At 42.7% G+C, this 26,394-nt stretch overlaps 1 protein-coding gene across 2 annotated transcripts in view; it reads left to right on the top strand.

Annotated features, from left to right (window-relative positions):
* The first annotated feature begins 13 nt into the window (after positions 1–13).
* The window catches only part of LOC106599664 (laminin subunit alpha-3), a 105,677-nt gene continuing 79,296 nt past the window's right edge, over positions 14–26,394 (top strand). The window contains exons 1-2 of one of the 2 annotated variants that reach the window (XM_082973421.1): positions 14–539; positions 2,965–3,117. In XM_082973421.1, coding sequence (XP_082829547.1) covers positions 276–539; positions 2,965–3,117 — 417 coding nt within the window. In that variant the 5' untranslated portion in view covers positions 14–275. The remainder of the gene's footprint in view (positions 540–2,964; positions 3,118–26,394) is intronic. The other variant, XM_082973422.1, reaches the window with a different exon arrangement.

Here is a 26,394-nt window from a genome sequence, read left to right on the forward strand (position 1 = left end):
TGATACGGCCCTGGGTGGCAGAGTTTGATTAGGGAGAAACGGGAGCAAGTGCTTTTTTCACGAGGGAACATATAGAGGGGAAGCACATAGACAGAGGCAACAGCAGCAGCAGAGACACAAGCGAAACTTTTACATCAGCACACTTGAACCGCTCAAGGGGACTGGATTGTTTTATGCGTGGAGATTGCGTATTATTTCATGGGGATCTAGATAACTTGAACTGCGAGTTGCAATTTGATTTGAGCATCTACAGAGATTATTGAGGTGGAAGGAACATGGCGAGGGGGGTGAAGAGAGCTCACCCCGTTGCTTTATTATTTACTTTGATGCTCTTATTTTGGCGGGACGTTTACGCGCAGGTGTCTTTTAACGAAATAACCGGGTTTAGTTTGAGCCCCCCGTACTTCAACCTCGCGGAGGGGTCACGGATATCCGCCACAGCAACTTGCGGTGAAGATGAAGCGGGGAGACCGAGATCTGATTTGTACTGTAAACTTGTCGGAGGACCTACCTTTGGACTCCCTAGTCAAACGATACAGGTAATGAGTGAACGACATTTACGGTTTCATGATTTGTTGTTTCATTTTTAAACGTTTCGATCACCACCTTTCTGCCTTTAATAATAATGTTTACAGTTCAAATGTAAGTTTAAGCTACGCAAGAGGTTGGCTGGCATGGGTGCATGCGTAAAAGACACATGTAGCCTATTAATGTGCACGTCTTAATAGCATTGTTCTGAAGACATAACATGGACAGATACCAACAGAAATACAACCCATAGCGCAGAATAAAATCGTATTTGTATTATTCAATCAAAGTAAGGAAGTTGTTTCCTTGCAGGCTAGTGATTTTCTTATGATTTTTCCTCCCATACATACATCTATATATTCCGATGTGAAATACCATATTTACAGTTAAACTGGTATTACAGTTGAATGGTCTTCCACGCTTCCTTGCTATTGCACCCAGGCTCCAGAATGAGTCACTATAGGGGAACAGTGGCAATTCTGCCTGCTCTGACCAAGTTGTACACCTGCCAGAAATAGTTTTGACCATTGTGTTTAACTGCTGAGCTCACCAATGAGAATGCCCTCTCAACAGTAGACTTGCCCCTTCAGGAGTTTCAATACCTTTGGAACACTAAGAGGCTTTAAAACCTACACAAAGAAAGGCCCTAGTAGGCCTATATATTGCTTGCTATCATTATTGTATAGCGGGAAATTGGTTTACTGTTGCAGTATTTCCAGATATCGCTATTACCATTGTTGCTACAATTCAAATCAAATGTTGTTATTCACATGCGTCCAATACAACAGGTGTAGACCTTACAGTGAAATGCTTACTTACAAGCTCCTAACCAACAATGCAGTTAAAAATATATAAATAATAATATGAAATAAAAGTAACAAGTAGTTAAATAGCAGCAGTAAAGTAACAATAGCGAGACTATATACAGGGGGTACCGGTACAGAGTCAATGTGCGGGTGCACCGGTTAGTTGAGGTAATATGTAGGTAGAGTTATTAAAGTGACTATGCATAGATAATAACAGAGAGTAGCAGCAGCGTAAAAGAGGTGTCTGGGTAGCCATTTGATTAGATGTTCAGGAGTCTTATGGCTTGGGGGTAAAAGCTGTTTAGAAGCCTCTTGGACCTAGACTTGGCGTTCCGGTACCGCTTGCAGTGCGGTAGCAGAGAGAACAGTCTATGACTAGGGTGGCTGGAGTCTTTGACAATTTTTAGGGCCTTCCTCTGACACCGCCTGGTATAGAGGTCCTGGATGGCAGGCAGCTTAGCCCCAGCGATGTACTGGGCCGTACACACTACCCTCTGTAGTGCCTTGCAGTTGCCATACCAGTTGCCATACCAGTTGCCAGCAGTTGCCATACCAGGCAGTGATGCAACCAGTCAGGATGCTCTCGATGGTGTAGCTTTAGAACCTTTTGAGGATCTGAGGATCCATGCCAAATCTTTTCAGTCTCCTGAGGGGGAATAGGTTTTGTTGTTCCCTCTTCACGACTGTCTTGGTGTGCTTGGAGCATGTTAGGTTGTTGGTTATGTGGACACCAAGGAACTTGAAGCTTTCAACCTGCACCACTACAGCCCCATCGATGAGAATGGGGGCGTGCTCGGTCCTCCATTTCCTGTAGTCCACAATCATCTCCTTTGTCTTGATCACGTTGAGGGAGAGGTTGTTGTCCTGGCACCACACGACCAGGTCTCTGACCTCCTCCCTATAGGCTGTCTCGTCGTTGTCGGTGATCAGGCCACTGTTGTGTCATCGGCAAACTTAATGATGGTGTTGGAGTCGTGCCTGGCCGTGCAGTCATGAGTGAACAGGGAGTACAGGAGGGGACTGAGAACGCACCCCTGAGGGGCCCCTGTGTTGAGGATCAGCGTGGCAGATGTGTTGTTACCTACCCTTACCACCTGGGGGCGGCCCGTCAGGAAGTCCAGGATCCAGTTGCAGAGGGAGGTGTTTAGTCCCAGGGTCCTTAGCTTATTGATGAGCTCTGTGGGCACTATGGTATTGAACTGCTGTAGTCAATGAATAGCATTCTCACATAGGTGTTCCTTTTGTCTCGTTAAAGGGGAAAAAAAGCTTCCAGTTCGTGGTGAGTAATCGCTGTTCTGATGTCCAGAAGTTATTTTTGGTCATAAGAGACGGTAGCAGCAATATTATGTATAAGATAAGTTAAAAAATAAGTTACAAACAACGCAAAAAAACAAACATAAAAACACACTTGGTTAGGAGCAGGTAAAACGTCAGCCATCTTCTCCGGTGCCGTCTTCTTGATGCATGTGATTACTTGCGCTGTCTGCAAATGTGTAACTGTGGCTTATTCATTTTCTTGAATACGAGTTTACTATGCACTGAATGTGTGGCTTTGTGTTGGTGGGACTCTATTTACATGTGTTTATATGTGTTTTGGGCTCACAGTAACACCATTTCATTGGCCCTGCAGGGACAGTATTGTGACAGATGCAACTCCAATGAGCCAAACAAGGCCCACCCGGTGAGTAACGCCATCGATGGCACTGAGCGCTGGTGGCAGAGCCCGCCTCTCTCCCGGGGACCTATGTACAATGAGGTGAACGTCACTTTGGACCTGGGACAGGTGAGTGACCCAAACCTGGAGGGCTTTCATTGATTCCATCCTACTCAGCCAAGTGCTGTACCTTCACGGTGGCAGTAGTTGAGAGTATGAAATATAACAGTGGGATGTCACAGGGTGAATACAGCCAAGCCTCTAAGTTTTCCTTGTCTGAGACAGACAGGCAGCGCTAGTCATGTGAGGGATGTCCTACATCTGGCTGCATGCCAGGAATCAGCCTCAGATCATGCCTCTGTGGCTGGGGGATATGCATCTATTATGACCCGTGGCTGCAGTGGGGGCTGCTGCAGGAGTTTGGCTCACGGCCCATGAAATTGCACCATATGCTCAATTATCCACAGTGAGGGGAAAGAGGGTGGGATTCTGTCCAGGGATTAGGGATCAGAGGGATGTTAAAGATCTGGGGGGGGTGCAGGTCTGGGTGGAGTGGGTGAAGAGGGTTCAGAGCTGGACCCGTTGGGATTGAGAAACAGGTTTGGTCTGCGGATCAGGGGTCGGTACCAAATGGAGATCCGTAGAAAGTAAATCTTCCTAAAAGTGAGTACCACACCGCATCCATGTTCCCTAGGAGGACTGTGGGAGGAAGAGAATGGGTGACAGATTCTCCCATCTCTGTTTTTAGCTGGGCTGAACTAAGCTAAACGGAGCAGAGGGGCTGCGAGAAAGGATAAATATAGCGCCTGCTCGGCTCGTGGCGGATAGAGGGATGTCTGCGTTTAAGACATGGAAATGCTCTGTTTATATGGACTCAGGGAAACTGCCAGCAAATCAAATCAAATGTATTTATATAGCCCTTCTTACATCAGCTGATATCTCAAAGTGCTGTACAGAAACCCAGCCTAAAACCCCAAACAGCAAGCAATGCAGGTGTAGAAGCACGGTGGCTAGGAAAAACTCCCCAAAAAGGCCGAAACCTAGGAAGAAACCTAGAGAGGAACCAGGCTATGAGGGGTGGCCAGTCCTCTTCTGGCTGTGCCGGGTGGAGATTATAACAGCACATGGCCAAGATGTTCAAATGTTCATAAATGACCAGCATGGTCAAATAATAATAATCATAGTAGTTGTCGAGGGTGCAACAAGTCAGTAACACAAGAGTAAGTGTCAGTTGGCTTTTTCATAGCAGATCTTTGAGAGTATCTCTACCGCTCCTGCTGTCTCTAGAGAGTTGAAAACAGCAGGTCTGGGACAGGTAGCACGTCTGGTGAACAGGTCAGGGTTCCAGCAGGTCTGGGACAGCAGGTCTGGGACAGGTAGCACGTCCGGTGAACAGGTCACGGTTCCATAGCCGCAGGCAGAACAGTTGGAACTGGAGCAGCAGCACGGCCAGGTGGACTGGGGACAGCAAGGAGTCATCAAGCCAGGTAGTCCTGAGGCATGGTCCTAGGGCTCAGGTCCTCAGAGAGAGAGAAAGAAAGAGAGAATTAGAGAGAGCATATTTAAATTCACACAGGACACCGGAAAAGACAAGAGAAATACTCCAGATGTGACAGTCTGACCCTAGCCCCTCGACACATAAACTACTGCAGCATAAATACTGGAGGCTGAGACAGGAGGGGTCAGGAGACACTGTGGCCCCATCCGATGAAACCCCCGGACAGGGCCAAACAGGTAGGATATAACCCCACCCACTTTGCCAAAGCACAGCCCCCACACCACTGGAGGGATATCTCCAACCACCAACCTACCATCCCGAGACAAGGCCGAGTATAGCCCACAAAGAATTACTGCAATAAAGCGTGCTATAAAGTATGGGGCTGAAGTATTCTCTGAAACTACCAACCACACGCCTCCCTCTCTCCATCTGGCCCGCCCAGCCTATCAAACAGCTACTGTGATCCAGTGAGGCTCCAGACCAAGCTCACCTGGCCCCTCCCCCCTTATGTCATCCATTTGTTTTTAGCTCCCCCCCTAAATCTTTTGCCAATGCCAAGAATGTATTTATGAGGCTGTGTGTGCTTTCATTAGAAAGCGTGCAGGTTTATTGGAGTGTTACCTTCCAAGGTTGTTATTTCACAAATGGAGCAGACTGATTTGGCAGCATTGACCTGAGTCTTATCAATTCAATGCAAAGCAAACAAATCAGACTAGATTGGCTGCCAATAGCTAATTGGTTAAACTGCAAAGATATTATGCTCTGCAGACGATGATCCTACCTTCTAGATCTAGAGAAATACCTTGAAACTGAAAAACAAACTTAAAGCAGTCTATCAGTCCATGATACTTGTGAAATACTGTATCCCATAGAATGATTAAGTTTGGTAAAGTAGTAGAATGTTATTTTGTGGTTATTAACCCTCTGTGTATGCAATCTTGTGTTGGACATGTCTTCTTATCAGAGGTGTGTGTAGATAAGGAAGGATGTTGTCAATGCCTCTGAAATAATTCAGTCAACCACACTTACGTGTGTTTTCAGCACAGATATCTCTCAAATATTGTTGTTTCCTATAACCCTTTGGTGATTTTACAGTCATAACAAAGCATTTGTCAAAATACTTGAATGTGAAGGTCAGGTTTATGTCAGACTAACTTGCCACATGCTTGGTCACACCCTTTCCCCTTAACACAATCTATGCCTACTCCTACTCAGGTTTCTTTCATGCTTGAGAAGAATTTCTCTGATTCATCTTCCCCAATAGAAACAGTCCAAAGCCTTTGTAGATTCTGTCAATGCAAAGAGCAGATGATGCGGTCACTGACATTTGTAAGGGCTGAATCCAGTTGAATGGTTTTTGTGGTCTCTTCTAAGACTAATACAGATGCCTCCCTCCCTCTCTCTGCCAGTCTTATCTCCAGCTCTCCCAGTGGATATATTAGATAATGGCACCATCATTGTTCATGTTAAATCGGACCGGTTCAAAGGGAAGCCGGGTGGTTTCTGAAGTGGCCATTTCTGACGGTTCTGTAAAGCAGTGCACGTTTGAAGCAGCACCAATCCGTCAAGGGCTGATTCCCGCTTTTGTGGAACATTGAATGATATAATTATAGCACAGAAAAGTTAACCGATTTCCTTTGTGGATTAACATGATCATGCGTTTGACGTGTTTAGAAAAGGAAATAGTCCGAATTAGCCTGGAACTTTGTATTAGACAAAATATATATTTGTATTTACATGTTCTAAATCTCAGGCAGTCAGTCCATGTGAAGGAGTTACAACTCCCTTGGGTGGAGCTCCTTGTGCAAATCAACCCAACCACACCGCTGCTGGATTATGTTGCCTGAAGCGAGCAGCTCTCACACCTAAGTAGCAGGCTAGCCGCCTGCCTGTGTTATCTTGTGGGCTTTTGACCTGTGACCCGTGACAAAGCCGGCCATAAGGAGATGACCTTGAACTCCCTCATACTATGGCGGGATCCAGGGTGTATGGGGTGCTTCTTGATTTGTGTACTCTACAGTAACTGGACCTAGTGGTGGGTGTTGCCTCAGGCGGTTTCTCTCCAGGACATTGGGGCAGTTCACCCAGAAAGAAAGTCAACACATTAATTAGAGGCTTCTGCTGTGAGTTTCTTGATGTTATCCAATAGCCTACATATGTGTTGAGATGTGTATATTTTTTTAATTACCTTAGAAATGTTAACTATTCAAAACCACATATGCCCTCCCAAACAAACCCAATGACATCTTCTCCTCACCCCTGAGCCTGTTACTTTTAAATTAGTCTGTCTACCTGTACAGGGAGACTAGTTAAAACAATTTACAGGGTGAACGTTGGCACCACGGATGGATCGGCCCCACAGCCGCCCATGCAGCCAGTTTTTCTGGGGGAATGTATTTTAGGAGCCCTGACCACATGTGCTTATCTGCCTGAGTGCCCCGGACCATGTGAGACTGACATGCCTGGCCTTACTGCTGTCTGTCATACCATGCTACTGAAAGGCCTCTGATTGGTGGGCGCTAAGGTTAAACTAGTTTTGTGTTTTCATATTTATTTTTTATTTCTATTCGTTTTCAGATTTTTGTTTGAAATTTAGTTTAGTTTCAGTTAGTTTTCAGACCTGATTATCTAGTTTTTATTTACACTGAACAAAAATATAAACGCAACATGTAAAGTGTTTCATGAGCTTAAATAAAAGATCCCCGAAATGTTCCATACGCACAAAAAGCTTATTTCTCTCTCAAGTTTTGTGCACATATTTGTTTACATCCCTGTTTCAGTGAGCATTTATCCTTTGCCAAGATCATCCACCCACCTGACAGGTGTGGCATATCAAGAAGCTCATTAAACAGCACGATAATTACACAGGTGCACCTTGTGCTGGGGACAACAAAAGGCCACTCTAAAATGTACAGTTTTGTCACACAACACAATGCCACAGATGTCTCAAGTTTTGAGGGAGTGTGCAATTGGCATGCTGACTGCAGGAATGTCCACCAGAACTGTTGCCAGATAATTTAATGTTAATTTCTCTACCATAAGCTGCCTCCAACATCGTTTTATAGAATTTGGAAGTACGTCCAACCGGCCTCACAACTGCAGACCACGTGTAACCAAGCCAGGACCTCCACATCCTGCTTCTTCACCTGCGGGATCGTCTGAGACGAGCCACCTCGACAGTTGATGAAACTGTGGGTTTGCACAACCAAAGAAGTTCTGTACAAACTGTCAGAAACCGTCTCAGGGAAGCTCATCTGTGTGCTCGTCGTCCTCACCAGGGTCTTGACCTGACTGCAGTTCACCATCGTAACCATCTTCAGTGGGAAAATGCTCACCTTGCATGGCCACTGGCAAGCTGGAGAAATTTGCTCTATACGCATGAATCCCAGTTTCAACTGTACCGGGCAGATGGTAGACAGCGTGTATGGCGTTGTGGGCAAAAGGTTTGCTGATGTCAACATTGTGCACAGAGTGCCCCAAGGTAGCAGTGGGGTCATTTGTATTTGTATTTATTATGGATCCCCATTAGTTCCTGCCAAGGCAGCATCTACTCTTCCTGAGGTCCAGCAAAATTAAGGCAGTTATACATTTTTTAAAACATTACAATACATTCATAACAGATTTCACAACATATTAGTATGTGCCCTCAGGCCCCTACTCTACTACCACATATCTACAACACAAAATAATTTGCACATGTGTATAGTGCATATGTTATCGTGTGTTTGTATGCATGTGTCTGTGCCTATGTTTGTGTTGCTTCACAGTCCCCGCTGTTCTATAAGATGTATTTTTATCTGTTTTTTAAATATAATTTTACTGCTTGCATGAGTTACTCGATGTGGAATAGAGTTCAATGTAGTACTGTGCGCCTCCCATAGTCTGTTCTGGACTTGGGGACTGTGAAGAGACCTCTGGTGGCATGTCTTGGGGTGTATGCATGGGGGTCTGAGCTGTGCGCCAGTAGTTCAAACAGACAGCTCGGTGCATTCAACATGTTAATACCTCTCATAAATACAAGTAGTGATGAAGTCAATCTCTCCTCCACTTGGGGCCAGGAGAGATTGACATGCATATTATTAATATTAGCTCTCTGTGTACATCCAAGGGCCAGCCGTGCTGCCCTGTTCTGAACCAATTGCAATTTTCCTAAGTCCCCCTTTGTGGCACCTGACCACACGACTGAACAGTAGTCCAGGTGCGACAAAACTAGTGCCTATATGACCTGCCTTGTTGATAGTGCTGTTAAGAAGGTAGAGCAGCGCTTTATTATGGACAGACTTCTCCCTATCCTAGCTACTGTTGTATCAATATGTTTTGACCAGGACAGTTTACAATCCAGGATTACTCCAAGCAGTTTAGTCTCCTCAATTTGCTCAATTTCCACATTATTCATTACAAGATTTAGTTGAGGTTTAGGGTTTAGTGAATGATTTGTCCCAAATTCAATGCTTTTAGTTTTTGAAATATTTAGGACTAACTTATTCCTTGCCACTCATTCTGAAGCTAACTGCAGCTCCTTGTTAGGTGTTGCAGTCAATTCAGTTGCTTGGTAGCTGACGTGTATAGTGTTGAGTCATCTGCATACATAGACAGACTGGTTTTACTCAAGCTAGTTATGGAGGGCTAAAAGACTGCTAAACCGTTCAATGCCACAATTTAGGGAGGGCAGAGGGCTAGATATTATGGGGAGTTTTTTGGTGTCATCTAGTGACCCAATCAGTTCTTTAAAATACATCTTAGGCTGTTCTGAGCTGCCCTTCATAATGTAATTCGACCCCACATGAACCATGACAGTATCAGCCCCCGATGACTGACTCACAGCCTCGGGAAACAGCCAGGTGATATCCTGAACTTTTGCGCCAGGAAAACCCAAAGCCTTTGCCCCAGGTACAGATATATGCCTCACTATCAAACTCCCTATCACAATTAGAGGTCGACCGATTATGATTTTTCAACGCCGATACCGATTATTGGAGGACCAAAAAACCCGCTACCGATTAATCGGCCGATTCTTTTTATGTACATATATTTGTAATAATGACAATTACAACAATACTGAATGAACACTTATTTTAACTTAATATAATACATCAATAAAATCAATTTAGTCTCAAATAAATAATGAAACATGTTCAATTTGGTTAAAATAATGCAAAAACAAAAGTGCAATATGTTCCATGTAAAAAAGCTAACGTTTAAGTTCCTTGCTCAGAACATGTGAAAGGTGGTGGTTCCTTTTAACATGAGTCTTCAATATTCCCAGGTAAGAAGTTTTAGGTTGTAGTTATTATAGGACTATTTCTCTCTATACCATTTGTATTTCATATACCTTTGACTATTGGATGTTCTAATAGGTACTTTAGTATTGTCAGCCTAATCTCGGGAGTTGATAAACAGCGCAATGCTTGAAGCACAGCTAAGAGCTGCTGGCAAATGCAGTAAAGTGCTGTTTGAATGAATGCTTACGAGCCTGCTGCTGCCTACCACCTCTCAGTCAGACTGCTCTATCAAATCATAGACTTAATTATAATATAATAACATAGCCTTAGGTCATTAATATGGTCAAATCCGGAAACTATCATTTCGAAAACAAAACGTTTATTCTTTCAGTGAAATACGGAACCGTTCCGTATTTTATCTAACGGGTGGCATCAATATTGCTGTTACATTGCACAACCTTCAATGTTATGTCATAATTATGTACAATTCTGGCAAATTAATTACAGTCTTTGTTAGGAAGAAATGGTCTTCACACAGTTCGCAACGAGCCAGGCGGCCCAAACTGCTGCATATACCCTGACTCTGCTTGCACAGAACGTAAGAGAAGTGACACAATTTCCCTAGTTAAAAGAAATTCATGTTAGCAGGCAATATTAACTAAATATACAGGTTTAAAAATATATACTTGTGTATTGATTTTAAGAAAGGCATTGATGTTCATGGTTAGGTACACATTGGAGCAACGACAGTGCTTTTTTCGCGAATGCGCTTGTTAAATCACCCGTTTGGCGAAGTAGGCTGTGATTCAATGATAAATTAACAGGCACTGCATCGATTATATGCAACGCAGGACAAGCTAGATAAACTAGTAATATCATCAACCATGTGTAGTTAACTAGTGATTATGTTAAGATTGATTGTTTTTTTATAAGATAAGTTTAATGCTAGCTAGCACCTTACCTTGGCTCCTTGCTGCACTCGCATAACAGATAGTCAGCCTGCCACGCAGTCTCCTCGTGGAGTGCAATGTAATCGGCCAAGATCGGTGTCCAAAAATGCCTATTACTGATTGTTATGAAAACCTGAAATCGGCCCTAATTAATCGGCCTTTCCGATTAATCGGTCGACCTCTAATCACAACAGCCGAAATTATCCTGTGTCTCGAAGCTGATTTCGAGGCCAGAGCCACAGAACTCACCTGAGAAGAGGGCTGCTGAGACGCCGGCTGCGTGCAGGCCACAACAGCCAAAGGGACAGAGCTCTGATCCAGAGAGCACGGCCCAGCAGAGGGGTGGTACAGGCTGTGCCCAGGCAGTTGATTGACTAGGATAGGGAGAGGTAGCTAGAGGGACATCCACAGCCATGGAGGGAACACCCAAGTCCCCGGCAGAAGACAGCTGGTACAGGGCAGGCATAAGCTACGGACAATGAACACAATTGCATTTTATCGATGGCAGTTTGAATGCACAGAGATATCGTGACAAGATCCTGAGGCCTATTGTCATGCCATTCATCCGCCGCCATCACCTCATGTTTCAGCAAGATAATGCACAGCCCCATGTCGCAAGGATCTGCACACAATTTCTGGAAGCTGAAAATTCAGTTCTTCCATGGCCTGCATACTCACCAGACATGTCACTCATTGAGTTTGTTTGTGATGCTCTGGATCGACATGTACAACAGTGTGTTCCAGTTCCCACCAATGTCCAGCAACTTCGCACAGCCATTGAAGAGGAGTGGGAGAACATTCTACAGGCCACAATCAACAACCTGAACTCTATGCGAAGGAGATGTGTCACGCTGCATGAGGCAAATGGTGGTCACACCAGATACTGACTGGTTTTCTGATCCACACCTCTAGTTTAAAAAAAAGTTATCTGTGACCAACAGATGCATACGTTTTCCTGGTCATGTGAAATCCATACTGTAACTAGGGTTGCACATTTTGTGGAATATTCAAACTTTCCATGGGAATTAATGGGAATATATGGGAATTAACAGGAATATATGGGAATTAACGGAAATATATGCAAATTAATATTAATACCATTTAGATGTAAATGTTTTTTTTTGCATTGGATATATTTACCATATCATTGTAAGTCGGGAAGCAAGTTCAGGGAGTGAGTGTTTTAATAAATAAACACAACTAAATACAAAACAAGAAACACAAACAACGCACTAACATGACACTGGAACAGAAATAGCAACAATGACGCCTGGGGAAGAAACCAAAGGGAGTGACATATAAATCAAGAAGGTAATCAAGGAGGTGATGGAGTCCAGGTGAGTGTCATTATGCCTTCTAATGTGATGCAGTAGCAAACAGCTAAAGCTATCAGTCAATATGATACATCTACAGTAATAAATTGATTGCCCAGAGGAATGTGCTATAGCATGTATGTGTATAACAGTATGGATCAACAGCATAACATCTCAAGCAGGCCCTGCAAAGGACCAGGTACTCAAACCACAGAAAATACTTTTAGGCACAAGTGCTATATCATATTTGGAGTGGATTCACATATTTCTATGTTAAGGCTGTGTAAGGGAGGCAAAGTCAGGTGCAGGAGAGCAGAGTAGAGTAAACAGGCACACTTTTATTCCGTTCAACAATAGGCACGGAAAATGACCAAAACCACGTAACATAAACTATAAAAGTATCGCGTGTGAACATACACCATTAACAGTGAACAATTACACACAAAGACATGATGGGGAACAGAGGACTAAATACATGTAGATTGATTGGGGAATGAAAACCAGGTGTGTACGGAACAAGACAAAACAAATGGACATATAAACAATAGAGCGGCGATGGCTAGAAAGCCGGTGACGTCGACCGCCGAACGCCGCCCAAACAAGGAGAGGAGCCGACTTCGGCGGAAGTCGTGACATTCTAATGGAAACACATGGAAACAATATTATTTCACCACTTTATTTCAAATACAGTGTAATCATTATTTGGTTCTTAACCGACAATTAAATATGCTTTTATTTGTTTTTGGTGGTGGCAATAATTATGATACCATTGTTCAAGGATATGTACAGTAGGCTAACAATGTACATTTGTCAGTGTTGACTGTATAGCTGGCTTACTCTAACTCTTGGGACACGTTTGGCTCCCTAGCTGTTGCTGTGGTGATGAGGGAGGTGATGTAAGAAGCTGTGTTTAGCCAGTCGGCTCTGCTCGGCAGTGGGGTGCCCGGCCAGCTCCAGCCAGGTGTCTGGCGCTCATATTTACAGCCCTGTTCCCCACTCCCTCACAGGGCAGGCAGACAGCCCACATAGCCTGGTTAGCAGCCTCAGCCTGGCTTCATGTCTAGATCACAGGTCATTGTTGGACCGGAGCGCCTGCCAATGCCTCCTAAACCTGGCGCTCCATTGTGGAAAAGCAGAAGGGATTTAACGTAGGCTCTACCCACCTTTTCAAGGCCCGGGGAGGCGATATACATAGTACTTCATAGAAATGATAAGCAGTTGATAAAGGTCTACCGGTGTATTGACGCATGTGTTGACGTAGATTTGTCCTAGGTGTATTTTTGATATACAGTACCAGTCAAAGGTTTGGACACACCTACTCATTCAAGGGTTTTTCTTTATTTTTACTATTTTCTACATTGCAGAATAATAGTGAAGACATCAAAACTATGAAATAACACATATGGAATCATGTAGTAACCAAAAAAGTGTTAAACAAATGAAAATATATGTTATATTTTAGATTCCTCAACGTAGCCACCCTTTGCAACAACCTCTCCCTCAATGTGAGCAATACAAAGGAGCTGACCGTGGACTAAAAGAAAAGGAGGACCGAACAGGCCTCCATTAACATCGACGGGGCTGAAGTGTAGTGGATCGAGAGTTTCAAGTTTCTTGATATCCACATTGACACCTCCCCCCCTTTGTTGTTTATTATCTATGCGTAGTCACTTTACAAATGACCTTGACTAACCTGTACCCCTGCACATTGACTCAGTACCAGTACCCAAGTCGTTATATATATTTTTTAATTGTTGTGCATTTTGCTCTTTGCCTCATGACTCCTGCAAGCTTTGTTGACTACGAACTTTCTTTACCCAACCGTGGAACAGACTATGTATGTTCCCACACTCGGGACTCTGACTCTCAATTGGTTACACTGACTTTTGGCCTCCCATCCTATTCTAACCACCTCTCGCTGGCTTTGTATTCATGTTACCTGATGAAATTGCTGTACAATATGATCTTGTTGCTATCTGATGCACATTCAGATGTCATAAATCAGCACTGCAGAGCTCTCCCTGTCCTATGCTGTGCCTTAATTGTATTACTGTTGATAATATCTGAAAATGTGCATGTACACCCTGGCCCTTCTACTGTTGCTAGCCCCAATTCTGACTTGTGCTCTGACATCTGCTTCACTGATATCTGCTCTCGTAAAAGCCTGGGTTTTCTGGACGTTAACACTAGAAGCTTATTACCTAAAGTGGATAAATTGAAAGTGTGGGTTCACAGCTCCAATCCAGATGTGTTGGTCATTACTGAGACGTGGTTAAGGAAGAGTGTTTTGAATACTGATGTTAACCTTTCTGGTTATAACCTTTTTCGGCAAGACAGATCTTCCAAAGGTGGTGGAGTGGCAATCTTTACCAAGGATCACCTTCAGTGCTCAGTTGTCTCCACCTAGTCTGTCCCCAAACAATTTGATTTGCTGGTTTGAAGTATTCAACTTTCAAATAGCTCTTTGTTGACTGTTGCTGGGTGTTATTGTCCTCCATCAGCACCAGCCTGCACCCTATCTGCCTTAAGCTCTCTCCTGGTCCCTTACACGAAGTCTGAATTTGTCCTGCTAGGTGACCTAAACTGGGACATGCTTAAACCACCTGACCAAGTCCTAAAGCAATGGGACTCCCTAAATATTTCTCAGATTATTACCAATCCCACAAGGTATGACTCCAAACACCCATAAAAGGCTACTCTTCTTGATGTTATCCTCACAAATAATCCTGATAGGTATCAGTCTGGTGTTTTCTGTAATGACCTTGGTGATCTCTGTTTTATAGCCGGTGTTCGTAATGGCTGCTCAGTGAAACGACTTGATTTGTTATAGACGCTTGCTAAAAAACTTTAATGATCAAGCCTTCCTTCATGAACTGGACTCTGTAAAATGGTATAGAATCAGCTTGATCCCCTCTGTCGAAGACGCTTGGACCTTCTTTTTATATTAAAAACAGGTTCAGCCCCTGGTTCAACCGTGATCTTGCAGAGTTACTCCACCTCAACAATTGCATTTGGCAAAAGGCTCGATACACGCATACTCAGGCTGACTGGCTCTCGTTCAGGCAAATTAGAAATAAGTGCACAAATAAGGCCAAAGTTAGTTACTTTAAGGAGCAGTTCTCTCTCTGTGGGTCTAACCCCAAGAAGTTCTGGAAAATGGTTAATGACCTGGAGAATAAACTCTCCTCCTCACAGCTGCCCATGTCCCTTAAAGTTGATGTGGTTGTTCCTGACAAGAAGCACATGGCTGAGCTCTTTAATCACCACTTCATTAAGTCAGGATTCCTATTTGACTCAGCCATGCCTCCTTGCCCGTCCAACATTTCCTCATCTCTCACCCCTTCTAATGCGTCTATCCCTGATGCTTCTCCCTCTTTCCCCCTGCCCCGCTACAAAGTTTCTCCCTGCAGGCAGTCACTGAGTCCGAGGTGCTAAAGGAGCTCCTGAAACTTGTTCCCAAAAAAACATTTGGGTCAGATGGTTTAGACCCTTTCTTCTTTAAGGTTGCAGCCCTTATCATCGCCAAGCCTATCTCCAACCTTTTTAACCTGTCTCTCCTTTCTGGGGAGGTTCCCATTGCTTGGAAGGCAGCCACGGTCCATCCTTTATTTAAAGGGGGAGATCAAGCTGATCCTAACTGTTGTCAATAATACAAACTTGTCAATAAAACTTGTCAATAATCAACTGACTGGCTTTCTTGATGTCTATAGTATTCTCTCTGGTATGCAATCTGGTTTCTGCTCAGGTTATGGATGTGTCACGGCAACCTTAAAGGTCCTCAATGATGTCACCATTGCCCTTGATTCTAAGCAATGTTGTGCTACTATTTTTATTGACTTGGCCAAAGCTTTTGATACGGTAGACCATTCCATTCTTGTGGGCCGGCTAAGGAGTATTGGTGTCTCTGAGGGGTCTTTGACCTGGTTTGCTAACTACCTCTCTCAAAGAGTGTAGTGTAGTCATAAAATCTGCTGTCTCAGCCACTGCCTGTCACCAAGGGAGAACCCCAAGGCTCAATCCTAGGCCGCACACTCTTCTCAATTTACATCAACAACATAGCTCAGGCAGTAGGAAGCTTTCTCATCCATTTATATGCAGAGGATAGTCTTACACTCACCTGGCCCCTCCCCGGATTTTGTGTTAAATGCTCTACAACAAAGCTTTCTTAGTGTCTGAAAAACTTTCTCTACCCTTAACCTTGTTCTGAACACCTCCAAAACAAAGGTCATGTGGTTTGGTAAGAAGAATGCCCCTCTCCCCACAGGTGTGATTACTACCTCTGAGGGTTTAGAGCTTGAGGTAGTCACCTTATACAAGTACTTGGGAGTATGGCTAGATGGTACATTGTCCTTCTCTCAGCACATATCAAAGCTGCAGGCTAAAGTTAAATCTAGACTTGGTTTCCTCTATCGTAATTGGCCCTCTTTCACCCCAGCTGCCAAACTAACCCTGATTCAGATGACCATCCTACCCATGCTAGATTACGGAGGCATAATTTATAGATTGGCAGGTAAGGGTGCTCTCGAGCGGCTAGATGTTCTTTACCATTCGGCTATTAGATTCGCCACCAATGCTCCTTATAGGACACATCACTGCACTCTATACTCATCTGTAAACTGGTCATCTCTGTATACCCGTAGCAAGACACACTGGTTGATGCTTATTTATAAAACCCTCTTAGGCCTCACTCCCTCCTATCTGAGATATCTACTGCAGCCCTCATCCTCCACATACAACACCCGTTCTGCCAGTCACATTCTGTTAAAGGTCCCCAAAGCACACACATACCTGGGTCGCTCCTCTTTTCAGTTCGCTGCAGCTAGCGACTGGAACGAGCTGCAACAAACACTCAAACTGGACAGTTTTATCTCAATGTCTTCATTCAAAGACTCAGTCATGGATACTCTTACTGACAGTTGTGGCTGCTTTGCGTGATGTATTGTTGTCTCTACCTTTTTGCTCTTTGTGCTGTTGTCTGTGCCCAATAATGTTTGTACCATGTTTTGTGCTGCTACCATGTTGTGTTGCTACCTTGTTGTTGTCATGTTGTGTTTCTACCATGCTGTGTTGTCATGTGTTGCTGCCTTGCTATGTTGTTGTCTTAGGTCTCTCTTTATGTAGTGTTGTGTTTTCTCTCATGTCGTGATGTGTGTTTTGTCCTATATATATATTTGTAAATTGACTTCCTTCCCAGTGGCTCAGTTGGTAGAGCATGGTGTGTGCAACGCCAGGGTTGTGGGTTCGATTCCCACGGGGGGCCAGTGCAAAAAAAAAAAAAAAAAGAAATGCATGAAATGAAAATGAAATGTATGTATTCACTACTGTAAGTCGCTCTGGATAAGAGCGTCTGCTAAATGACTAAAATGTAAAAATGTAAATGTAACTAAAAATGTGTTCTTAACTGACTTGCCTAGTTAAATAAAGGTAAAATAAAAATAAAGAGACGCAAGAGATTGAACGTCACTGATTTCGCCCAATTCGTTTGCACTATATAGATCAACGTTTCTTCTGTGATCGAATCAACATTATATCAGCCTCTTTTCAATGCAACAAACCAAATCTAAATCTCCAAGGTTGAGTGATTTTGTTGTAGGCAAAGCCAGAGCGCAACAAAGTAAAATTCTATTGGCTGGGGTAGCCCACAAGCGGTCTTTCAATCACCCGCAAGTGAATGCGCTTTTCAGATCAGAGCCGCGCGTGTGCACATTTGTTGATCTTCTTAGCTAGTTAGTTATTAGCCCAGTTATAGATATACACTGTAGGTCAGCAATGGGGAGTTACTGCTTCCTACAACAGCACAAAATGTGTAGGCTACATTGTCTAATTCTCTGTATGGTAATAATAATACATTTTTATTTTATAAAGTGGTTTCTTGCATCATACAGTACAATGCAATTTACAGTCACCTATTTGGCCCATGGTGTAACAGACCATGTATCAAATCATTCATGAATTTCAAACCTTCATAATGTAAAAACGTTTTTAAAAGTATCATGCAATGTTGACATGCATTGAACACCACATATAGGCTACTGTAGGCTATATCATAGAAATCAAAAGCGTGAAAATGTTCTGGGATTTGCTCCATTGGTTTTGTTGGTAGGTCTACATTATGCTCAAATAGCCACAATAGCCTATTGGCTACTGTCTAAAACTGTAAGGGTACAGCCTCATTGTGCTGCAACTGTCTCTGTCTGTCTGGCAGGCAGGCAGGCAGGCAGGCCTGTTCCGCTCCAACAGAAGGTGATGGCACCTAGCTCTGCTGCAGTGCATTCCTCTGTCCTAACATCAGACACACAGGGATCTCTGTCATATCGATTCTATCTATAAGGCTTCTGCTTTTTACAGTAGCCCACCTGAGCCGTCCTGGCTGACTGGCTCCTTCCTGCCTATGGTTTGGAGATTCTTTGTTTCTGAACTGCAGCTGAACACCTGTCTGCCCTACATTTTCAGAATAATGTTAATAATAATAACAAGCACAGACCATAGACAGTATGAATAATGCTCCAACTCTGTTAGTTGAATAAAATGAATGCAAAATAGAATGTGAAGAGTTGTGTGTGTGACTTGTGATGCCCAGTAGAAGACCTTTTGGCAGCAGACATTGTAGGTGTACTAAGTATGAAACTAATGAAAGAGTATATCAATCTAGTTCATTGAGTTCATTTGATAGACATAGTTCGATTACACTATGATTGGACAGATCCATGTGGCAGCCAGGCATAGCATTAAGTCATCAAGTCCCGCTATCATTTCTTTTAGGCTCTAATAGTGTATTAGGGCATAGTAGTGTAGACTGTTTGTTCAGTGGGAGTAAAACCCTGACTGCCAGGCTCCGTTACCTGAAGCACAGGCATGTGAAGTCGGGGCTGAAATTCTACATGGAGGCAACAACACGCGGCAGTTCACGGCTTAGGGAACACATCCATCACGCCTGGGCTGTCACACACAGTGGGCATGACTTGCCGGTCAGAGAGCAACACTACTGGGGAGGGTGTGTGGAGAGGCGTGTGTGTGTGTGACAATAATGGTGTCAAGCTCTCTGTCTGTCTTTATGTGTGTGTGTCTGTGGGTCATGGTGTCTATCTCTGCTGTGCGTGTGGTAAGAACGCTGGGGCGTGAGGGTGAGAACTGTGTAATGGTGTGAGGTCGCTGAGGCCTCGGGCCTGCTCCGCTCTCTTGGGTGATAACTGGAGTTTACAGGAGAGATCCGGACACTGCGCCCTGGGTATATGGCTTGTTTATGGGGGTCACTGGCAGGAATTTGAACTGGTAGTATGAACCGGAGGGGTGAGATGTTCGGTCCATACCTGTGACAGCTCAACCTCAGACCCTTTTGACCCTCCACACCGACCATCCACCATAGATATGACTAACGGTCTGTTCCTGTGGCCCAGGCCTGTAGATTTAGGGTGGGTATCCATTCAAGTGTTCTGATGAGTAAGACATATATCCGCATTCCTGTTGCATTTTAGTGCCCACTGGGCTTGTCTATTCAATTCTGCTTCATGTATTCGACAGCACATACCAGAATTCCTGGACTGGTACTGTTATCATGTCACCAAGATATTTCAGGCCGTTCCAAAGAAAAGGTGCTGGATATAAGTCAAGTCTGAATGTTTAGACTGGCAGGGGTGAAAACACACCCCTCAGACAGAACAGTGTCAGGTCTCTCTCTCTATGCCAGGAGACAGTTGTATTCTTCTGACATGTTCTCAGTCATCATTTTTTCTCTATGGATTATACACTCTCTCCTTTCGTGTTTTATTGATAGAGTCAGGTATGAATGAAGGGGAGAGAGACAGAGGGGAAATGCAGTGTTGAAGAATGCCGGTTGGGCTGGGATTCGATCCTACGCATGCAGGGAGATCATGTATGTGCTGGAGTTAGCAGCCTTAACCATTCGACCATTATAGTCATTCTGAAGGGCTGGGTTGTGAGGTGTAGTCATGGTTTTAATATCAACAGCCAGAAGGGGTTGAATTTGGTTGGCTTTTATTCTATGGTGTAATGTTTTATACCTGGACTGGAATTAAAAATGTCAAGGAAAGGAGAGAACACTTTCTCTTTCTGATTAGATCATTTTGTGGTTTTGTGGGACTTTGGCGATATTTAATGGGCAGTTACTAGAGAATCAGTTTGTGGCGTCTTTTCAAAATGTCTCTCGTTGTTTATCTGTTTGGTCTCTGTTTTTATGTGTGAGCTGCATTCCTCTGGCTGAGGAGATTCTCACTGTTGTGTGTTGCTTGTCAAATCAAATTTCAAATGAAATTTTATTTGTCACATGCTTTGTAAAAAACAGGTGAAATGCTAACCGTGAACTGCTTTCTTACATGTCCTTCCCAACAATGCAGAGAGAAGGAAAATAGAGAAATCATAGAAAAGTAATAACACATAATAAAACTAATAATAAATACACAATGAGTAACAATAACTTGGCTATATACAAGAGGTACCAATAGGGAGTCAATATGCAGGCGTACGAGGTAATTGAGGTAAATATCTACATATAACCAGGCTGCAGGTAGCCTAGTGATTAGAGCGTTGGGCCAGTCACCGAAAGGTTGCGCGATCGAATCCCCGAGCTGACAAGGTAAAAATCAGTCGTTCTGCCCCTGAACAAGGCAGTTAACCCACTGTTCCCCGCCAGGCCGTCATTGTAAATAAGAATTTGTTCTTAACTGACTTGCCTAGTTAAATAACGGTAAAATAAAAAATAAAATAACTAGGAATGAAGTGATCTATAGTAAACAGTAGCGGCAGCGTTTGTGATGAGAAAAAACTTTTGTTCAAAAAGGGTCAGTTTAGATAGTAAAATTGTTAACCAAAAAGCTACCTGAACTAACTATTTAGCAGTCTAATACAGTAGCTTGGGGGTAGAAGAGTCTTTGACATTTGTTTTGTCAGGGACAGGTTCCTGAAAGCAATGGCATGCCCTGGCGTGGGGACATGGGGGTAGAGGGGGGAGAAATGTGACGGCATGGCAGGAATCTTAGACTGGCCCACATGCCAGTCGGCACGTCTCAGCCACCCCTCTCCTCCACCCTCCTCCTTTCTCCCCCTCTATCCAACTGATTGAGATCAAATGATTGGCATGCAGATGCAGCTTGGAAGAAACAGCATTCACAATTGACAGTGACAGTAGCTTATTTTCAAATTAGGTAGTCCTAATTTGGTGTTTTAGGGTATTAAAAATGTAAACGTTTATTTGAGCCAATATGTTTAGACATAGGCAGACGTTGCATTTGGAGGATGCATTTTATAAAAATGTTTTCAATGGGCTACTTGCCGATACATACTTGATGTCATAAAAAAAAGAGCTAGCGCCTTACCATTGGATGGTTTTTTTTAGGCGCCGGAGCTCTTTTTATTTCTTATGACATCATTAAAACGCATCCTCCAAATGCAATGTCTGCCTATGCTTAAACATATTGGCTCAAATAAATGTTTCCATTTTTAATACCCTCAAACACCATCACTGTCAATCGTGAATGATAATTCTTCCAAGCTGCACCTACATGCCAACCAGTTCACCTCAATCAGTTTCATGATGATATGCATTTTGATCTTCTTGAATGATGTAAGTAACCTACTGTATTTTCCACATATTTTGCCTAGTGGTGCGCACTTTTGAGATTTGGCGCATGAGAAACAAATGTGTTCATTCATCCTAAAATGTACAAAATTACAGTAATGTTATACCATGCTATTATATTCGGTTTGTTATGTCGAATATTAATGAATCATTAAATGATGTTGCGAGACATTGATTCAGCTTTGATCTAAACTGTATTAAACAAGCATCATTGCATTCTAAGAAGTTGCGGAGGGTCACTCCACTGCACTCCTGCAGCGCAACACCCCTGATCCAATCCCAAATCGTGTGAACTAACATTTTCCTCCTCCTTCCTCCTCAGCAGATCCAGTCCCATTCATTGGGTTCTATTGATAGTAACCTCTCTGCTCTCAGCCAAAACTTTGCCTTGTGTCTGTTTTTAGGTCTGACAGTCTGCAGCCTACATTTTGTTTGTGTGCTCAGGTTATCTTTTTTTGTTCCGTATGCATCCTGTAGCATAGTCGGTGGAAGTGTTCTCTGATTAGCTTTGAGATCCATGATAAATAGAGGTCAGAACAGGGCATTTGCCAACAGGGTTAAGACATGAACTGTAAGATTTCTCACAAATCATTGTCTTCAAGAATTCCACGCATTCATTTTGCTTCTATACTCAAATCTTTGCGCACTTATCTACGTAGGCTACTTGTTGACAGCAGAGTTTTTGACCAGCTCTTGGGAGTGTTCTTCTGTAATGGCTTTAGTGTGTTGACAAGTCTCCGACTCCTCGGCCAAGCGTTTCGTTTTGCTTTGCTTTGATATCTTTGTTAGCATGCTGTAGCTCTGCTTCATGCAAAGAGAGAGGAGGGGAGATGGAGAACTTGAATGCCAATCACAAAAGCCTGCTGGGGTTTTGAAGGCTCGATAGGAACCTTGACTAGTGTGGACCTGCCTTTATCCTTTTCAACTCTGTGTAACACACTGTAAGAACTACTTTAGAGTTACTATGTTCGATGTGCATACAGTATATTTACGTTTGAAAGGAGACTGGTATCTAAAGCAATGTTATCTAATAAGGCAAGGACATACATTCAATATCTACTCAAGGAAGGACACTGCAAGGACTCCGTGATATACGGTTGAAAGTTTATCTATTGTGGAAATAGATACACTTTTTTCCAATCAATGAACAACAACCGAGTATCACAACCGCAATGAACATTCATTCACAACAACACCATTTTGTCCAATACAGTAATCAAACCTAGTGATGCACCGATATTACATATTTGGCCGATACCGATATCTGATATTTTCCTTGACAAAAAACCCCCAATACTGATACCGATAACCGACATAAAAACATTTTGCTGCCTTTTAAGCATTCTAGTATAGTTAACACACACACATGAACGCAGCGGTCTAAGGCACTGCATCTCAGTGCAAGAGGCGTCACTACAGTCCCTGGTTCGAATCCAGGCTGTATCACATCCGGCCGTGATTGAGCGTCCCCTAGGGCGGTGCACAAATGTCCCAGTGTCGTCCGGGTTTGGCCTGTGTAGGCCGTCATTGTAAATAATAATTTGCTCTTAACTGACTTGCCTAGTTAAATAAAGGTTACACACACACACCACACTGACCAAAAAGTTATTTTGTTGGCATTTACGTATGTCCCCATTACCAGTAAAACATAATCAAAACCTATTTCTTTCACTTACTTGCTGTGCTGTTTTGTTGTTAATTTGTTCAGTCGTTTCATTCTCAACCAGGATTTCTCCGTTTGGGTCTTTGTGTGTCAAAGAATGTGTCAATTAAGCTTGTTGACCAATCAGGACCTGAATATGACTGCATGTCTAATAATAATTCAACGCGTTCATAATTTTTTACGTAGTTATTACACATTGATTACACTATCACTCGTATTTCATATGTCACAACGATTCATCGATTCGTATGCTATGATGCTGGTTAAGTTGTCTCGCGCACCTACAGTGCTGGTCGTAAAAAAAAAGCTAGCTAGCTCATGGATGCAAACAATGTTCTTCCCCAAAAACATAGCAAAACGACAATCTGTTTCAGTAGCTAGCTAACGATATAGATAGGTGTCATCATCTAAAATAACCCTCATTTATAAGACAGTTCTTATTTGATTAATGGTGGTCGGACCCATTTATGTGAAGCTAGCCACAATAAGGATTAGACACAACAGTGGACTTTGCGGTTAGCCTTCAATATAAAGGTATGTCATAATTCTACTATTAGTATTAATTTGATCACTGTCAATGACAAACTTATATTTTGAAGGCAAACGGCAAATTCCACTATTGTGCCCAATCCTTATTGTGGCTACCTTCACAATACATAACCAGGTTTTGTCGAGCTTCACTAGCCAGATGAAGCTAGCTGGCTGCTTATAACGTTAGCTTTGGGCAACAGGGTTAAGTAACTGGCTAGCTATTTATTTTTCATCAAATGAAGTTCAATTTCAATAGTAGAACAACAAGTGGAAACCTAGCTAATACTTACTCACAAGGATTCCTAAATCATTGCTAAGAAGAATGAAAATGACTGTAGTTTCTACTGGTCATTGTTTTCAGGCCGGTTATATTGGTGCTAGCTAGGTACAAAGCTAAAGATAGCTACCCCAGAAGTTGCGATGGAACAAATTATGCTTTATTACCAATGCGGTATTGAAAACACATTGTTCGTGGCCGGTGTTTGCTTGTTTGCAAACTTTTTTGTACAGATTTGACAGTGCTACTGTATCTTTTTTGACACGCAAAGACCCAAACGGCATTCCATAGTATGTATGTCGTGAAGCTAATAGTTTATTATCAAGGGCAATGAATTCCATTATCTTGACTTTAATGGATTTCGACTTTGAGTTGTCTCGCTGACATTTTCTTACTCTTTCAAATGACTGCTCGACTTGTTGACTGCTCGATCCACACAGTAGACAGTGGGCTAGGTTACGAATGCTGTGTTGCACGTGTAGCGCAACATTTAAGTGGCGTCATTACGTCATGTACCTACGTTATATATGTATGCACGTCAGCTTTGACATCGGCTTTGCACATCGACGTTAAACTAGACATTGGCCGATACCGATGTTGGCATTTTTAGCTAATATTAGCAGATTATGATATGTTCACCGATATATTATGCATCCCTAATCAAAACAAATAAGAAACTGGGTAGCCAATAAAAATAGAGTGCACTCAATTATCAGTCCAGTTCCTACCACAATGTACCAGTCAAATATCCCTCTATAGAGATGAGGCGACGATGATGACTGTAGAAGTTGTAGATGATGAGCAAAGTAGTATGTAGAAGATGGCAGGTGGCGCTGATGCCATGGAATCGAAAGTGGGGTACAAAAAAGTCTGTACAGAACGCACAGAATAATCAATTATTCAGTCTCTTACTTTTATCAGCAACAAAGTCTCAGTAACTGTTCTGTTCTATATATAGGTCTCAAAATGACTTACAGATTATGTTGCAAAACCAGCCGAGCGCCATTACTGTTCAATCACTCTCCTACAAAGAAATGGTAGGAGGTAGCGATAGCAAATGCAAAATATGCAAAACGTTCAAAAAAAAATGACCGGCGCTACATCATCAGTTTTATAGCATACATGCTTATGTCAATATCCTGACTGGTTTTAGATCGTAAATATTATTTACACTTTTGTTGTTCATCAAGACAGGAATATAATTTAGCTAGCATAAAGCTAACTCGCCAGGATCCTCCTTTCATAAGCACCAAAGGAAAAGACATCCTAATTCCATTCTGGTTCAGCTTACTCTGATTATCTAAGCACTTGATTCTTATGTACTAGTAAATTTATACTTTATAACTTGGTTTCCAGTAAGTTATTCAAGTTATCAATGGTCAATATTTCTAGGTTTCTTTCTGGTGTACAGTTCACAGTTTGTGGGCGCTCTCTCCAAAGGAAAGAGGAAAAAAATAGTAAGATGAGAGCGACAGTAAAAGATATTGAGACTCTGAGGGTGGCCAACAAACTCCCAACCCATACAATTAATGTAAAGAGTTAGGGACTGTCTGAGGGTTAAAAAAAAATGTTAGGGACTGCCATAAAAAACATGGGCTACATCTACAACAGGCAGCCAGTTTTAAAGCAGGACCTTTTTTTGTTAATTTTTAGATAGTTTTCATGCAGTATGTAAAGCTAATGTTTGCATACTCTTTTCCGTTTCTCACTCATGCTTTAGGATCTCTGCCAATAATAAAATCTTTTGGAAATAATTTCAGCTTAAAGCCTTAAAATTAAGTCAACTATTTAGGGGACTTTGAGCAGTTCTGGACCGGTTCCAACCAACGTTTTTGTGTACCGAGGGCTCTGTGAATGGCACAACATCAATTATTGTGCACTCCGTGACGGCTCTGGTAGTCCCGCTTCACATGCCATTCTCACCTATTATCTGACATGCAGTATGGGAAATATAACACTCCATTTGCATAGGGTGCGAAACATCACATTTTCTGGCCTATCCAGACAAAGGATCAAACTTCCCTGGCTGTGAACCTCACAGCTCCGCTTACAATATGGCATATCAAATCACATTTAATTTGTCACATGCACCGAATACAAGTGTAGACCTTACAGTGAAATGCTTACTTACGAGCCCCTAAACGACATTGCAGTTTAAAAAATATGAATTAGAATTAGAGATAAAAGTAACAAGTAATTAAAGAGGAGCAGTAAAAAATAACAAAATATACAGGGGGGTGCCAGTACATAGTCAATGTGCGGGGGCTTACTTACAAGCCCTTAAAGTGCAGTACAAGAAGAGTTAATAAAATATTTACCAAATAAACGTAAGTAAAAAATAATCAAAAGTTACACAA

Source organism: Salmo salar, chromosome 03 (assembly GCF_965601325.2).
Source record: "Salmo salar chromosome 03, fSalSal1, whole genome shotgun sequence".
Lineage (NCBI taxonomy): Eukaryota > Metazoa > Chordata > Actinopteri > Salmoniformes > Salmonidae > Salmo > Salmo salar.